Source organism: Hemicordylus capensis, chromosome 2 (genome assembly GCF_027244095.1).
Source record: "Hemicordylus capensis ecotype Gifberg chromosome 2, rHemCap1.1.pri, whole genome shotgun sequence".
NCBI classification, from domain to species: domain Eukaryota; kingdom Metazoa; phylum Chordata; class Lepidosauria; order Squamata; family Cordylidae; genus Hemicordylus; species Hemicordylus capensis.
This window is the reverse complement of record NC_069658.1, coordinates 159385167-159403165: the sequence shown is the minus strand read 5'-3', so window position 1 is coordinate 159403165 and position 17999 is coordinate 159385167. Positions and strand designations below refer to the sequence as shown.

The 17999-nt window shown below is 44.4% G+C and overlaps 1 protein-coding gene across 6 annotated transcripts in view; it reads left to right on the top strand.

The window, feature by feature from the left end:
• ADGRL3 (adhesion G protein-coupled receptor L3) overlaps nucleotides 1-17999 on the top strand; it is a 753570-nt gene that overhangs the window by 603115 nt on the left and 132456 nt on the right. For all 6 annotated transcript variants that reach the window (XM_053298072.1, XM_053298069.1, XM_053298068.1 and 3 more), the window contains 3 exons: nucleotides 5524-5646; nucleotides 7226-7434; nucleotides 8197-8373. In XM_053298072.1, the coding sequence (XP_053154047.1) occupies nucleotides 5524-5646; nucleotides 7226-7434; nucleotides 8197-8373 (509 nt within the window). The remainder of the gene's footprint in view (nucleotides 1-5523; nucleotides 5647-7225; nucleotides 7435-8196; nucleotides 8374-17999) is intronic.

Here is a 17999-nt window from a genome sequence, read left to right as displayed (position 1 = left end):
TTAACCTATTATTTTGTTTGTTTCTTTATCTTATTTATATAAATAAGATATAAGACATATAAGATATGTTTATCTCTAGACAGTGTACACAATTTAAAATACAAAAAAATATAAAACAGAGTAAAAACAATTAAAACAATTTCACAGGATAAAAACTATTACTTTTTAAAATTAATTTTAATTAAAAGCCTGAAAAAATGGTGTGTCTTCAGGGTCTTTTAAAAAGCATTCAGAGATGGAGATGCTCTTATTTTGACAGGGAGCGTATTCCAAAGCCCTGGAGCAGCAACAGAGAAGGCCCGGTCCCGAGTTGCCACCAAACGAGCCGGTGGCAACCATAACTAGACCTCCCCTATCAGGCAGGGGAAAATGCAAAGAATTCAAATGCAATAGCAAACCTAAAAGTAGGGGGACCAGTTACGTGGGCAAGGAAGGGCAGCAAGGAGAAAAAGAAAGAGGAAGAGAGGAGCATAACGTTTGAAGAAAGAGACATTTCTGTATACTTTCCTTGAGTCTGTTGTTGTGTTTAATGACAAGAGATGCTGAGGGGTACCTCTCTAGGTCTTGCTGATGGAGGGCAAGGATAGACATTGGGGTGCCCTAACTGTCTTCTTACCCTGACATTCCTGCAGGTCACTGAGTTAACCAAATTAGATGGGCATGTGGTTGCCCCAGTTTACCACTGGGACTATATCTACCCTAAAATACCCAAAGAACTACTGGTTGTCACTTCCTACTGAATTAACAGAGCAGTATAACATTTGTATATTATGGGGAGAACTCAATTATCACTATGCCAGCTTCCAATCTCTGCTCATCCAGCTTCCCTGGAAGGTTAACACACATTAATAGTTGCTTAGCTAAAGGACAAAAGCATTCTGGTTAGCCAGAATACACCCAGATCAGAAGGGCACTAGTTCTAATTAAACAAAAGGTTAACTATATGTGACTGACATACTATGCAGCAAGCTGCCTGACCAAGAGGGATGTAAAGGTTAAACTCAGAAAATTAGAATATCGTGCAAAAGTCCATTAATTTCAGTAATGCAAATTAAAAGGTGAAACTGATATATGAGACAGACGCATTACATGCAAAGTGAGAGAAGTCAAGCCTTAATTTGTTATAATTGTGATGATCATGGCGTACAGCTCATGAAAACCCCAAATCCACAATCCCAGAAAATTAGAATATTACATGGAACCAAGAAGACAAGGATTGAAGAATAGAACAATATCGGACCTCTGAAAAGTATACAGTGTACTGTGCTTGATTGGCCAGCAAACTCACCTGACCTGACCCCATAGAGAATCTATGGGGCATTGCCAAGAGAAGGATGAGAGACATGAGACCAAACAATGCAGAATTGCTGAAGGCTGCTAATGAAGCATCCTGGTCTTCCATAATACCTCATCAGTGCCACAGGCTGATAGCATCCATGCCACGCCACATTGAGGCAGTAATTGCTGCAAAAGGGGCCCAAACCAAGTACTGAATACATATGCATGCTTATACTTTTCAGAGGTCCGATATTGTTCTATTCTTCAATCCTTGTCTTCTTGGTTCCATGTAATATTCTAATTTTCTGAGATTGTGGATTTGGGGTTTTCATGAGCTGTACGCCATGATCATCACAATTATAACAAATTAAGACTTGACTTATCTCGCTTTGCATGTAATGCGTCTGTCTCATATATCACTTTCACCTTTTAATTTGCATTACTGAAATTAATGGACTTTTGCACGATATTCTAATTTTCCGAGTTTCACCTGTACACTCTGCTTCTGAACCAGCCAAGAGCCCATCCATGCCGCTTCCAAAGATGGAAGTTCTCTGTGCCCTCCAAAAGGCTGCATCATCACAGTAGCAGCACAGCAGTTCAGAAGCTGCATAGATGGGCCCTTGGCTGGCATCCCTCTTGGATAAGCAGCTCACTGCACAATGTGTCAGCCACAGAACATAGAATTGTAGTCAAAATTGGTTCTAAATTTCATGGCAGGTAGGTCACAGCTTACATGGAACCAAAAGAAATCCCAAGTACCAGCCACTATATTTGAGTTCCAAATCAAGGAGTCTGCCCTCCTGGCAGAAGATATGAGCATGGACTCCAGGAAAGCATCTCATTTTAATACCAGACTGAAGACCCCTGAGTCTGACTTAGTATTTGAATACATATTTATAGGATCTTGCTTGTGAAAATGAGCACATCCAGATTCTGGATATTAGGCAAGGATGGAACAAAAGTCAACCCATTTTAACAAGATCCCTTTTCCCCCATCAAAAAAATATAGCTGGAGGTTTGAACTATACTTTATTTATCTGAACCCAAGACTAGTTCCCCCCCCCCCCAATTCATTAAAGCTAGAGATTGGGAGGTTGTCTTAAATTCAGAGTCTTCTTCCTTACAACTTTAATTTGTACCTGTATTTTTTAAAATGTTTTTTAATGCGGGTTATCTTAAATTCAGAGTTCTTCAGTTTGGATACATACCATACAATTTAAAAGTTGTAAAGGATAACTGGGATTTTCTAATCCAATCCCCTGCTCAATGCAAGAAACTGCTACAGCATCTCTGACAGATAGTGCCCTGAGAGGAAGGCAAGAAAGGAGGCGCCCAGGCCAGGGGAGAGCATAACATCAGCAACCAAGGAGACCAGCTCTGGCCTTTGAGGACTGCTGGGGCAGCCTCCCCTCCCACCTCACCTTCCCAGGAGTACGGAAAGACCAGTGTGCCCTGAGAGGAAGGCAGGGAAAGAGGAGCCCAGGACGGTGAGAGCCCAGGACCCTCACCTCCTGAGAAGACCAACAGCCTGAGACGACATTTTATTCATCTGTTATTTGCTTCTTTTAATGTTGTAAACCACTTTGGATGCCTTTGTCAAGGCAGAAAGGCGGCATTAAAATGTAGTAAATAAATAAATAATAGTGACATGGAAGCTGCCTTGTACCAAGTCAAACCACTGGTCCATCTAGCTCAGTATTGTCATCGACTACAACTACGACTACTACGACTACAATATTTATATACCGCTTGTCAACCAAAGTTCTCAAAGTAGTTTACATGGGGGGGGGGACTTCAAGAACATGGTCACCTCTCCCCAAAGGGCTAACAATCTAAAAAGAAACATAAGGCAGATACCAGCAACAGCCACTGGAGGGATGCTGTGCTGGGGTTGGATAGGGCCAGTTGCTCTCCCTCTGCTAAATATAAAGAGAATGACCACTTTGAAAGATGCCTCTTTGCTTAGTTAGCAGGGGTTGTCTACAATGACTGCTTGGAGTCTCTCTCAGCCCTTTCTGGAAATAGAGCTGCCAGGGAAGCGAACTTGGGACCTCCTGCATGCAGAGGCTCTTCCACCAAGCGATGGCCCCATCCCCTAAGGGGAACATTTTACAGAGCTCACACTTGTAGAGCCTGCTCTCATGAGCAGCCAAGACCAGGCCTAGGCAGAGAAGCCTGGGCTTGATTGCCCATGGGAACCACCGGGATCCACGTGGATCCAGGCTCTGCCGCAGCCCCAAACCAGGCTTTCAAGCCCAGGTTTTATCTGGGTTTAGTGGAGCAAGGGCTCCATTAACCCAGGCTCTGGGATTGTGTGTCTGTGTGGGTTGCTTTCAACCCACACTGACACAGAGGTGGGCGCCAAGAGCACCCAACCCCCTGAGGAATCCCCCAACCTCCGGAACAGTGCACTGGTTGCTGCCACCATGGTCATTTGTGTGGCGGCACGGCTGGAACCAGTCCAGGATCATCTGTGAGGAAGGTAGGAATCCCCCGCCAATACGTGCAATCAGGTGGAAGGCCCCATCATCTCCCATCCAGATGCAAGCCAAGGTGATCCCTGCTTAACAAAAGGGACAATTCATGCTTTCTCCCACAAGACCAGCTCTCTTGTGGGCTCTCCAGATGGCTACCCAATCTCTATTTGAAAATCTCTGAGGAAGGAGAACCCGCCTTTCACAAGGCAGGGTTTGGATTCCCACCCACCACAAAAATCTGCTTCTTTGTAATTTCAATCCATTGGTTCTAGTCCTGCCCCCAGGAACAATAGAGAACAAGTCTGCTCCGTCTTCTGTGTTACAGTTCTTCAGATATTTGAAGATAACTATCATATCTCACCTTAGTTTCCTCTTCTTCTAGCTAAGCATAGGCAGTTCCCTGTACTGTTTTTCACATGACTTGGTTTCTAGACCTTCTATCATCTTTGTTGCCCTTCTTTGAGCCTGTTGCAATTTATCAATCTCCTTAAAATGCAGTGCCCAGAAGTGGGCACAGAGTTTCAAGTGAAGTCTGATGAATGCAGAAGAGTGGAACTATAACTTCTCGTGATCTGCTCACAATGCCTCTGTTATTGTAGCCCCAGATTGCATTCATTTTTAAAACAGCTTCATCACACTGTCTGCTGATGGTCAACTTGTGGTCCATTAAGATTCCTAGATCTTTTTGACATGTACTGTTGCCAACCTCCCATCATATAATTGTATATTCTTACCTCAGTGCAGGACTTTACATTTATTTACTTTATTTACTTTTATTTATTTATTTATACATTTTATATCCTGCTTTTCCTCCAAGGAGCCCAGAGCCCACTACATACTTAGGTTTCTCCTCACAACAACCCTGTGAAGTAGGTTAGGCTGAGAGAGAAGTGACTGGCCCAGAGTCACCCAGCTAGTTTCATGGCTGAATGGGGATTTGAACTCGGGTCTCCCCAGTCCTAGTCCGGCACTCTAGCCACTACACCACGCTGGCATTGAATTTCATCTTGTTGATTTTGGTTCAATGATCATAACTGTCAAGGCAGGTAAACAGAAAAGGCTTGTCATATCAGTGATCTGATACTTGTAGCTAGGGTGGAGACATGCACACAAGGTGGCAGCAGATGCCATTTTCTGGTTCTTACATCACTGATATACACCATGAGTTAAGGAATGCTGGCTTCAACCAGTTAAGATCATAGGAACATAGGAAGCTGCCATATACTGAGTCAGACCATTGGTCCATCTAGTTCAGTATTATCTACACAGACAGGCAGCAGCTTCTCCAAGGTTGAAGGCAGGAATCTCTCTCAGCCCTATCTTGGAGATTCTGCCAGGGAGGGAACTTGGAACCTTCTGCTCTTCCCAGAGCGCCTCTATCCCTTAAGGGAGAATATCTTACAGCGCTCACACTTCTAGTCTCCCATTCACATGCAACCAGGGTGGACCCTGCTTAGCTAAGGGGACAAGTCATGCTTGCTACCACAAGACCAGCTCTCCTCTCCTCTAAGAACATTTCAGATTAAACCTATAAATTAAACCTGTAAAGCTGCTATGGATATATTTTATGATGGGAAAATGTCACAGAAATACCTTAAATAAATTAAATAAACAGTGACCTATATTTCAACCCATTTTCTATGTCTTCATTTTGGGAATGTTGAACAATACTGTATTTCATATGAAAGGTTTTGTGCTTCTTACCACTTACAGCAGAGATTTACATGTATTCCTTTTTTAAAAAACCTTTTTTTCATACTAACAGAGCTGGAAGTTGCAAGACTAAGCACAGACGGAAACTTAGAAGACCTGAAATTTCCACAGAACACAGGCTATGGGAGTGCCATTCACCTCTCAGCAAACACATTGAAACAAAATGGGCGAAACGGTAAGTTCACCACTTTGCCCTTCTTTACATGGATTCACTTTGCTTGATTGACATGATCTTTGCTGTAGCTTATTAACATAGTCCATTAACAAAAAACCTTTGGGTTTAACATGCTGTGTTAAGGGTTTTCCATGTTCACTCAGTCTTCAAAATGCCGGGAAATTGTGGCTGTTGAGGGCCATGAGGGTGGCAAGAAAGGAGCTTCTTCCTTCCTTCCTGGTTGCCCATCTGCAGCTTAAAATCCATCCCTGTGGTGATGGGGAGGAGCGGGCATCCAAGGGAGGCAGCACTGCCCCCGTCCCTGATGTCCACACTGGTACTGTGTAGCCTGCCCACATTGGGGGTGGGGGGTACAGTGCCACCTCCCTTGCATGCCCATTCCTCCCTTCTCCATCACTGTGGGTGGGAATGAATTTTAAACTGCAGGTTCATCAGCAAGGGCAATGAGAAAGGAGCTTTTTCCTCCCTCACTGCCAAACCGGCAGTTAAACATCTGCCCCGCAGCGATGGGGAGGGGAAGAACGAGGGCACAAGGAAATCTCCTGGCATCATGAGTGCACAGTGTCAGCATCAGGGGGCATGGCCAGCAGCACATGGGCCTTGCTTCAGGCAGTGCTGCCAATCAAGCTGATGCTGAGAGAGGAAATGAATTTGAAGAAAGGGTCCAAAATTTGGAGAAGAGTAAGTTTCAGTTTGTTTGGGTTTTGGGGGGGGGGGGTTGTAGCTGTGGCACAACCATTCTTTTGCAGGACTAGCTTTGTTATTAAGTGACTGTAGGCAGCACTTTGTACTTAATGTAAGAGAAAAATTGTAGAAGAGAGCTCCTCGATGCTCTTGGAAGCTCCATAAAGCTGACTGCTTCGATAGGGAGCTCTTCCAGACTCCTAGCTCTCTGTGCCTGCAGAAAAGCAACATGCGACTATGACGACGACGACAAATATTTATATACCGCTCTTCAACCAAAGTTCTCAAAGCGGTTTACACAGAAAAAATAATAGTAAATAAATAAGATGGCTCCCTGTCCCCAAAGGGCTCACCATATAAAAAAGAAACACAAGACAGACACCAGCAACAGCCACTGGAGGAATGCTGTGCTGGGATAGGATAGGGCCAGTTGCTCTCCCCCTGCTTAATATAATCTCCACTTTAAAAGGTGTCTCTTTGCTGAGTTAGCAGGGGTACTGCTGAATTAGCAGGGGTACCTGCTAACTTTGACATGAGAGTGATCATGCCAAAGACTCACAGCGGTAGTTGTGTCCATGGAAATGCAGATTTGCTTGTGGAGTGATCGAGACATTCTTAGTAGAAGCCTGGAGAGAATATACTTTGAGCAAAAGATTGTGGATGGGAGGACAGTTAGCTTAATCTCCCCATCACCCTTACTTACTCACTTACTTATTTATATTTTTATACTGCCTGATATGTACATCTCTAGGCGGTGTACAAAATTTAAAATGCTATTTAAAAATCAGAACAGATTAAAATACACAAAACAATATAAACAGCAGCACAGAACAATTATTAAAACAAATTATTAAAATTAATTCTAATTACATTAATTCTAATTACATTTTTCCAGGTGAAATCAGAGTGGCTTTTGTCCTATACAGCAACCTGGGCCCTTACCTGTCCACGGAGAATGCCAGCATGAAGCTTGGGATGGAAGCCATGTCTACCAATCACTCTGTCATTGTGAACTCCCCCATTATCACAGCAGCAATAAATAAAGAATTCAGCAATAAGGTTTATCTGGCTGATCCTGTTGTGTTCACTGTCAGGCACATCAAGGTAAGGAGCTACTAGCCTTGTGGATAACCCAACACTGACTTTTTGCTAAAAGCAGACAGAAAGCATTGCTCACATATATCATTTCTCAAAGTCAAGGAACTGTCGATTTAATTAAAATTTTGATGTGTACTTGTAGATACCTTTACGACTGGTCCAGGGCTGTAGCTATAATTGAGCAAAAGGATTCAAAGGATCCGGGCCCCCAGCTCCACTAATTCCTATTTTCTTCATTATCTCCCTCACTCTGGGATGGCCACACGCACGCGAGAGAGGGGTGAACACGGGCCCCCTCTCCTCTAGCTACGCCCCTGGACTGGTCATTTTTAAAATGGAAAATGCCTCATGCTGATGATTGCTCATCATCATTGTGTGGTTGTTTATTTGAAATGAGACTGTTTTGTTTTGGGTTTTTGCCCCTCCAAAGGCTGAGGCTAGGTAACAATCCTCAACACAAAGGAACCTGACCATTGTCTACCAAGAACCATCACTGTTGTAATTTATGTCATGGAATAATTGATCTTTGTTCTGCAGTGGAAATATAACTGGTTACTTCTGAAGAGTTCAATTAAGTTCATGGCTGAAATTAAAAAGGAATTAAAAATTAAGAAAGGATTTTACTTGAAGTTAGAAAGGTACCAAACTTTCTGTGGCATTCTCAGGTAGAATTTATAGCATATCAACCTCTGCTGATTGTGGCTAGGAGAACAGAATATGTTTAATACTTCAGCATTTCCATTGCATGTATTTATTTCTTCTCTATAGCAGTCAGAGGAAAATTTCAACCCTAATTGTTCATTCTGGAGCTATTCTAAACGCACAATGACAGGGTATTGGTCCACGCAAGGATGTCGGCTCTTGACAACAAACAAGACACACACCACGTGTTCCTGTAATCACCTAACCAACTTTGCTGTCCTGATGGCTCATGTGGAAGTGAAGGTAGGAACGGCAGATGCATTGAGGAGGATGGATACATCTCCCAGCAGTTGGGCTTGCTTATTGAGAAGAGAAACAGTGTCTGTGAGATTTCTAAGTGAAGATATAAACTAGAAGATAGCTATTATGCGTCTCATTCCAATACATACTTGAGTCACCTAGAAAACATTGCTCACACCTACACAGCACACTCATGTGCTGACTTTCTGGTTGTAGCACACTGAAGTCTGAAGTCAGGCGGTCACATGGGTTGATCAGAATGGGGGCCTGAGGCGTGAATGGTCCTCCCTTGTGGCAGAGAACTGGATTTCATGACTTTTGGGTTCCACCTGGTATATTTTTGTCATTTTTTGTTTGCTTATTCCAGTGATTGATTATTGTATATTATATGTCTTTTAATTTGATTTGGGTGGGGACATGATTATAGTACTGAAAGGGGAAATAGGTGAGAAGAGGAGAGCTGGTCTTGTGGTAGCAAGCATGACTTGTCCCCTTAGCTAAGCAGGGTCTGCCCTGGTTGCATATGAAAGGGAGACTAGAAGTGTGAGCACTGCAAGATATTCCCCTCAGGGGATGGAGCCGCTCTGGGAAGAGCAAAAGGTTCCAAGTTCCCTCCCTGGCTTCTCCAAGATAGGGCTGAGAGAGATTGCTGCTTGCAACCTTGGAGAAGCCGCTGCAAGCCTGTGAAGACAATACTGAGCTAGATAGACCAATGGTCTGACTCAGTATATGGCAGCTTCCAATGTTCCTATGTAAGAGCTGAATTTTTCTCCCAGCACATCTAACTTCCACTGTCGGAGCCAAACTGGGAGAGAAGTGCTTAAAGCAAAGGACGAGATAAGTGGGGAGTAGGGAGGTTAAGTTTCTCTCACCCATACACTCCTTTTGGTTTAGAACGTAGATCCTCACCACCCCAGTTTATGTATAGACAACACAGGCACATGGACAAATGAACATGACTCTCCCACCACATCTAGTTGGGTCCTAAGTTGTTTAAAGTAGAGCTGAGCTAAAAGTTCTTTGTCAAACCTTTGGCTTGAAATTGCAGAGGGGAAGGGGAACTTTCACAAAACTACTATTACTACTATTTATAAACTGCATTTATAAATATACTAATTATACTATTTATAAACTGCATTTCAGCAAAGAGCTTACAAAGTGGTTTGCATAGAAACAGAGTAATAATATGCTCCCTTCACCTTTATTGCAAAGGCTGCTGCCTGTCGATATAGTCCTTGAGGTGGTGGTCACACTCCCTGCTGCTGGGGGACACCATCAAGTTCAACTGCCTACCCAGACACCACAAGAAATAGCTAGGGTGGCATTACAATGAAGTCCCATCAGAGTGAGAGCAGGATGAACAAATGGCACCCACCAGCAGTGGAGAGAGTGATTGGTGCCCCTGGTCAATTCTTCCCTGTTTGATCCTTCCAAAATGCTCCCCTAGCCTGTAAACAGGATAACATCTTTTGCGGGGGGTGGAATTTTGGCTCAGCACTACATTGAATAATAATTTCTAGAAAAGTTATTCATAAGTTTATAAATAAATGACATGATCCCATGAGTTCTATCTTTGTTGCTGACCTCTTCTCCAAGAAATGATTCCGGCTATGATTGCAATCATCCTTAAAAACCTTGCTCTAAATACTGCCACCACTAATAAGATGATTCTCAGCCTTCATCAGTATTTTCCAGCATAGTAAATCATATCCCTTTGACCAGCTCAGTATAAAGAGAACTGTGTTTTCTCCTATCCCCCAGTTCCCTATTGTTGCTAGAATAGGACCATATCTGCCAAGTTGATCCTGAGATGGCCATACTGGCATTCTGCTTCATCCTTTTGTAGGGTAACCCAAGACTGCAGAGGATACCTTCACATTCCATTATCCCTGTCACATCAAAGAGTCAGTGTGGTGTAGTGGGTAGACTAGGAACACCTGGATCCAAATCCCCAATTAAAGTGAATACTACTTTTTAGTACCACCTCCTGATGCAGTTATGTTGCTGTGAGACAGCTCACTGGAAGGAGGAACAAGATGTGTGTATCTGTCCCACATCTCATGGTGGGAAGGGCCACTTGTATGTATTGTCAAAATGGGCTCAGTTGCAAAGCATACTGGGAGACTTTGGGCTAATCACTGCCTCTAAGCCTGCCTTATTTCATAGGGGTGATACGATTTTAAAAGGCAGGGAAGATGGTTTTTAAAACGTCACATTTATGGTCAGATGGTATCAGCCTGATCAGGGACGATTTGTCCATAAGATGAAATGAGCAAGGCAACAGCCTCAGGAAGTGCCTGTGCCCTGGGGTGACAAATGCAGGCATCCTGCCCCACCTCCCATTGCTCCCTACTGGTGTCGCCTCACCCATCTGCTGCTGCCACTGCCACAGCCTTAAGCTCTTCGCCTTCCTGTTTGCCCCCCACTGTCCAGCCCAGACCCCTGATGCTAGTGGGCAGTACCAGCCCCTCCTCCCTCACATGCACCACCCTTCCATATCTCCCAGCTGCCTAACCTTCTCAGCAGCCAGGCTTGTAAACTGAAGATTAGCATGGCGGTGATTTGACGAAAGCAGAACCTAGCTTTTCTAGATGGATGCTTTCTCTTTCACTCTTTTCTCCCTCCCTCCACTTTCCACCCACAGGTATCCATCTAGCAAAATTAGAGGCTCAGTTCTCACTGCGTTACCTGCCTAGCTGTTGACCTGTGGTTTAACAGCCCAGCCACCCAGAAAGTTAGGCGACTGGGACATGTGGAAGGACAGCAGGAGCAAGGGAGGCAGGGCTGCAGATTATATGAGGGAGGTGACTTGGCAAGAGCTGAGCTTCTAGCTTCACTAGATGAATGCCTCTAGGTGAAAGGCACAGGAGAAGAAAATGAGAAAGCATCTCTCTAGTAAAGCTAGGAGCTCCTCTCTCATCATGTTGCCTCCCTTGCATGATCTGAGCTCCTGCCCACATCGTCCTTGCCAGGGGCATAGAGAGACTCCCAGTGGCCCAGGGACAAAGTTGTTTTGTGGGCTCCCCGTGCACCCCAGTGCTGAAGCCACGTCCCCTACTTTCCAGCCCCACTGCCACACTCCCTCTCTATTTGCCTGTGATAGAAATGGGCAGACAGGCTTCTCAGCATGCTGGCTTCTTTCCACTCGCACGCATGCCAGGGAGGGGGGGAGAAGACACACACACCCCCGCCACCATCACCACCACCACCAACAAGGGTAAATGGGAAATGGCAGCAGGTAGCACGGGGGTGCACGGGGGTGGGGAGGCGGTGCCCTTATGGGCCCTTTTGACCCTCGAGGCCCAGGGACATTTGCACCCCCTCGTCCAATGGATGCTACGTCCATGTTCCTCGCTGCCCCTCCACATCTCCTGGCTGCCTAAGCTTCTGGGCAGCCAGGCTCTTAAACCACCAACCGACTCCCCACTGATCTCCAGCTTAAAAGTCCAGCTGCCCAGAACATCATTAGGGCCAGCATCAGGGGCATGACAAGCAGTGCTTTGGTGTCGCCTCAGGTGGTGCCGTGTTTAAGCCGGTGCTGTCCCTGATGTCTTGGAAACTGGAACCTCCTCAACCATGATTATTTCTTTTAAATGCCAATCTGAGCAGTACTAAAAAGTAGGTCACCACAACCAGTGTTCTCTCTCATTTTTTTTCATCTGTGTGCAGAATGAGTTTTGTTCTGGGAGGCAGTATCAAGGCAGTATGCACACACATTCATTCAGAGTGGGGCCTTCCTGAGTCAAACTGAGCGGGATCTAAAATTAATTGAGCGGACATCAAAAAACTTAGGTGTACACTGACCTCAACTAACCAGAGTTACAGCTATGTGCCCATTACAATTTTGAGGCCAAGCAAGGTTCAAACTGCATGTGACAGTTGCCCAAGACTGCAATTTGATGGGTTTTTAGTTTTTAATTGGGTCAGTTTTAACTGATATTATTCTACACTGTGTTTTATTTGCTTTACTGTTTTAAATTTTATATTACTTTTATTGTTTTACTGTTGTGAGCTGCCCTGAACAGTATTCCACTGGAGGGGCGGGACATAAATATTTTAAATAAATAAATACATATTTAAAATAAATAAATAAATATTTTAAATAAATATTTTAAATAAATAAATAAATAGATAGATAAAGAGAGAGAGAGTGTGTGTGTGTGTGTGTGTGTGTGTGTGTGTGTGTATGCTGTACTAGCAACCTGTTTCCCCGAGATAAAATGGCATCTATAAACTATTCAACAACCAAATTAAAGATTTAGAAAAGTTCTAGGCTCAAACTGCACATGATACTCAGTTGTGCGATTCTTCTCCCTGATAAGCGATAGTAGAGAGAGAGAGAGAGAGATTCTTAGTTACATAATGGAAAGGATACACTGGCATCTTTCAGACGAGCTGACGAAATATTGGTACTAGGCTTGTGCCCAAAATGTTTCAGAGGCCATTATGAAGATCTCCAAAACGTTTCGGCGCTGGGGGCAGTTTCGGCACCAAAACACCAACGGGGGTAGCACTTTAAGGGCGGGGGAGGGTGTACTCACCCCTCCCGCCGCATTTCCCCCGCTGGCACGCTGTCGTTTCGAAGCCTCTCAGGGCGGCAGCGTTCCTCCCTGCCGCCCCGTTTTCCCCATCGGCCAGAAGTGGCCGGAAGTCACGAGCATGCGTGCGCGTGCACATGGCAGAAGGGCGCACGCGCACGCACGACGGCCGCACACGTGCTTGCGACTTCCGGCCACTTCTGGCCGATGGGGGAAATGGGGCGGCAGGGGAAACTCCCAAGGGGCTTCAAAATGACAGAGCGCCGGTGGGGAAAATGCGGCAGGAGGGGTGAGTACACCCTCCCCCGCCCTTAAAGTGCTACCCCCCGTCGGCACCGAAGATCTTCGTGCACATCCCTAATTTGTACATTCATAGCTCATCTACAGGTAAGAACTGGAAAAAATCAAGCTTCCATACTTTGGGATTTTGAAGTTGGGGGCAAATTCCCCTTGAATATTTTCAAAATCATCTTGGAGATGTGCATCCACTGAGATTGTCATCAATATGACATTTCCCAGAAATTCATCAAGAACTATGATTTGATGAGCTTCTAAGGGGTCACCATAAAATCTGAGGGCATAGATTTTTGAGTTACTGTCCTCTAGAGATCTCTGCATCTTCCATACTTCATCTTCCTAACTTGTCAAGAAGAACATTAGCATGTAATGACATAATTATATGAACATAAAGCTGCCATTATACTTGATTGAAGGTGAAACCTACAAAGTTGCAAGGAGTTTTACAGGATGGGTGGAAAGACAATGATGCCAATTAGGAGGTTTCTCCAACTCTTGTTAAATTTGTTGAAACCTTTCCAACCACTTCTGTTAGCAATGGAGAAGGGCTCTCACAGGAACCACTGAAATAGTATACTTGGACTTTCCAAAAGCTTTTAATGAAGTTCCTCATCAAAGGTTCTTGAGCAAACTTAGCAGGCATGGGATAAGGGGAGGTTCATGTGTGAATTCGTAACTGGTTAAAGGACAGGAAACAGAGGGTTGGAGTCTTGGGTCTCCCAAGGATCTGTACTGGGGCCAGTGCTCTTTAACTTGTTCATAAATGATCTAGAACTTGGAGTAGGTAAGCAACAAAGTGCCCAGATTTGCAGATGACACTAACCTATTCAGGCTTCTCAAATCCAAAAGAGATTGGGAGGAGCTCCAAAAGGATCACTCCAAATTGGGTGAGTGGACAACGGAAATGGTAACTGCAGGTCAATGTAATTGTATAGTGATGCACATCTGGGCAAAAATGTCCAACTTTACGTACACACTGATGGGGTCTGAGCTGTCAGTGATTGACTAGGAGAGAGATCTTGAGCTTGTGGTGGACATCTCATTGAAAGTGTCGACTTGTTGCATGGCAGCTGTGGAAAAAGTAAATTCCATGCTAGAGATCATTAGGAAGGGTGTTGAAAATAAAGATGCTAATATTATAATGCCCCTATAGAAATCTATAGTGTGTCTACATCTGGAGTACTGTGTATAGTTCTAGTCACCGTATCTTAAGAAGGATATTGTAGAATTGGAATAGGTATAGAAGAGAGCAACCAAGATGATTAGGGGTCCAGAGCACCTTCCTTATGGGCAAGGCTACTACATCTGGGACTTTTTAGTTTAGAAAAAAGGTGACTAAGGGGATAGTGGTCTATACAATTATGCATGGTTTGAAGAGACTGGATAGAGAGAAAATTATCTCCCTCTCACAACACTAGAACCAGTGGTCATCCCATGAAACTGGTTGCCAGGAAATTTAGGACTGACAAAAGGAAGTATTTTTTCATACCGTGTATATAATCTATGGAATTCTCTGTCATGGGGTGTGGTGATGGCCACCACCTTGGATGACTTTAAAAGGGACTTAGACAAATTCATGTCTAAGGGAAACCAAAGAAGTCCAACATGAACACTTTAGACTTCCGAAGGGGAAATTCTTTAAAAATGTGAGGACTAGTGAAAAGAAAGATACAACTCAGGAGAGTTAAATCACCCCAGAGCACCTGGAGTTTATTGAAAACCACAATAATAGAAGCTCGGTGAGAATGTAAACTAAGCACAAGAAAATATATCACCATGTCCAACAGGATGCCAGCACGGCCAACAAATAGTATCAAGGAAACTATAAAAGGCAAGAGACTTCCCTCAGAAAATGGAAGTCCTGCCCAAATGAGAACAGAAAGGAACACAAACTTTGGCAAAAGAAATGCAGGAAGACAATAAGGAATGTGAAAAGGGAGTCTGGGGAACATATAGCTAAAACTATCAAGGGGAATAATAAACACTTATTTAAATACATCAGAAATAGGAAACTTGCCAGGGAGGAGGTCAAACTGTTTGTTAGATGACATGGGAGTGAAAGGGATTATTAAGGAGATTGCAGAGAAACTGAATGAGTTCTTTGCAACTGTCTTTACTGCAGAGGATACAGAGCATGTAACCGTGCCTGAACTGAGCTGCTCAGGGACAGAGGCTAAATTGACAAGGGATCATGTTCTAAACTACCTTGTATTTTTTTAGTTAAAAAAAATTACTAGGGCCATATGGCATCCACCTAAGAGTTTTTAAAGAATTCAAATGTGAAATTGCTGATCTCCTAGAAAAAATATATAACTTGTCATAGTCAGGCTCTGTACCAGGGGACTGGAAAGTAGCCAATGTAACAATAATGTTCAAAAAGGATCCAGGAAATTACAGGCCAGTTAGCTTAATGACCATGCCAGGTAAATTGATGGAAAGCATAATTAAGGTTTAAATTTTTAAACATAGAGAGAGCAGGCCTTGCTGAAAGAGAACCAGCATGCCTAATGCAAAGGTAAGTCTTGCCTCACTAATCTTTTGGAGTTCTTTGGGAGGTCTCTATTTACAGGCATGTGGGTAGAGATGATCCAGTTGACGCAAGATATCAAGTACAGTGATCCAGTTAACATACACCATAGTATACTTGGTATATACAGTGTGAGCATATACAGTGACCCTCTAGGGTGAGTGACCCTAGAACTACTGGTTTGCAGGAGCAAAGCAATGGCAAAGCACGATATTAGGGGAGCAAGGATTTTTAAAAAATATTTTATTTATTTTTCAAATTTGTAGACCACTCCAAACCTCTGTCTCTACAACAACATAAAACAGATTAAAAATGAAAACCTTAAAACAATTTAAAATCTCAGTCCAGTTAAAAAGCTTGGGTGGAAAAATAAGTCTTTAAATACTTTTTAAAAGTTGTCAGAGAAGGGGAGGCTGTTATTTCAGCAGGGAGCACATTCCAGAGTCTTGGGGCAGCAACAGAAAAGGCCCATCTCTGCACAGCCACCAGACAAGCCAGTAGCAACTGCAGAAAAATTTCTCTGGATGATCTCAATGGGCAGTGAGGCTCATGGCGAAGAAGACATTCTCTTAAATACCCAGGGCCTAAGCTGTTTAGGGCTTTATTGGTTACAACCAGCACCTTGTATTTTGCCTGAAAACCTATTAGTAGCCAGTGTAGTTCTTTTAATATTGGAATAATGTGGTCTCTCCAAGATGACCCGGAGACCAACCTGGCTGCCACATTCTGTACCAACTGTACTTTCCAGATTACATACAGATGCAGCCCCACATAGCGTTGCAGTAGTCTGTCACCAGCATACAGGTGAAACTCGGAAAATTAGAATATCGTGCAAAAGTCCATTGATTTCAGTAATGCAAATTAAAAGGTGAAACTGATATATGAGACAGACGCATTACATGCAAAGCGAGATAAGTCAAGCCTTAATTTGTTATAATTGTGATGATCATGGCGTACAGCTCATGAAAACCCCAAATCCACAATCCCAGAAAATTAGAATATTACATGGAACCAAGAAGACAAGGATTGAAGAAAAGAACAATATCGGACCTCTGAAAAGTATACAGTATACTGTGCTTGATTGGCCAGCAAATTCGCCTGACCTGACCCCATAGAGAATCTATGGGGCATTGCCAAGAGAAGGATGAGAGACATGAGACCAAACAATGCAGAATTGCTGAAGGCCACTAAGGAAGCATCCTGGTCTTCCATAATACCTCATCAGTGCCACAGGCTGATAGCATCCATGCCACGCCGCATTGAGGCAGTAATTGCTGCAAAAGGGGCCCAAACCAAGTACTGAATACATATGCATGCTTATACTTTTCAGAGGTCCGATATTGTTCTATTCTTCAATCCTTGTCTTCTTGGTTCCATGTAATATTCTAATTTTCTGAGATTGTGGATTTGGGGTTTTCATGAGCTGTACGCCATGATCATCACAATTATAACAAATTAAGGCTTGACTTATCTCACTTTGCATGTAATGCGTCTGTCTCATATATCAGTTTCACCTTTTAATTTGCATTACTGAAATTAATGGACTTTTGCACGATATTCTAATTTTCCGAGTTTCACCTGTATGTGCCACTGTTCTGAGGTTGTTTATCTCAAGAAACAGACATATCTGGCATATCAGCCAAAGCTGAGAAAGCACCTCCTGTCACCACCTCAATCTGAAACAGCAGGCAGAGGTTTAGATCCAGTAGTAGTGATGTGCACAGTCCGGAGAAGTCCGGACCGGCACCGAAGGGGGGCCTTGTTTTTAGGGCGGGGAGGGCTTGCTTAGCCCTCCCGCCTCCTTGCCCCCGCCAGCGCCCGTATTTTCTAGTATAGGGGCGCTGGAAACCAGCCGCCCCCCCCCGCCGCCACTGCCCCGGCGAAAGAACTCCCCATGCCAGCCCTCCCTCCCTCCCAGCTAGCTGCCCGCCCGCCCTCCCGCCCGCTGCTCACCCGCTCACCGGATAGTAAACGAGAGAAGCTCCGGCACAGAGCTCCTCTCGTTTGGAAGGCCTCCGGCAGAATGGTGTTTTGCGCGCGCGCACATGCGTGCACTGCAAAGCACACCGTTCGCCGGAGGCCCGGTCTACCCGCCGGGAAAGGGCCGGGTAGACCGGGCCTCCGATCGCTGGGTAGACCGGGCCTCCGATCGCCGGAGGCCCGGTCTACCCAGCAATCGGAGGCCCGGTCTACCCGCCGGGAAAGGGCCGGGTAGACCGGGCCTCCGATCGCTGGGTAGACCGGGCCTCCGGCGATCGGAGGCCCGG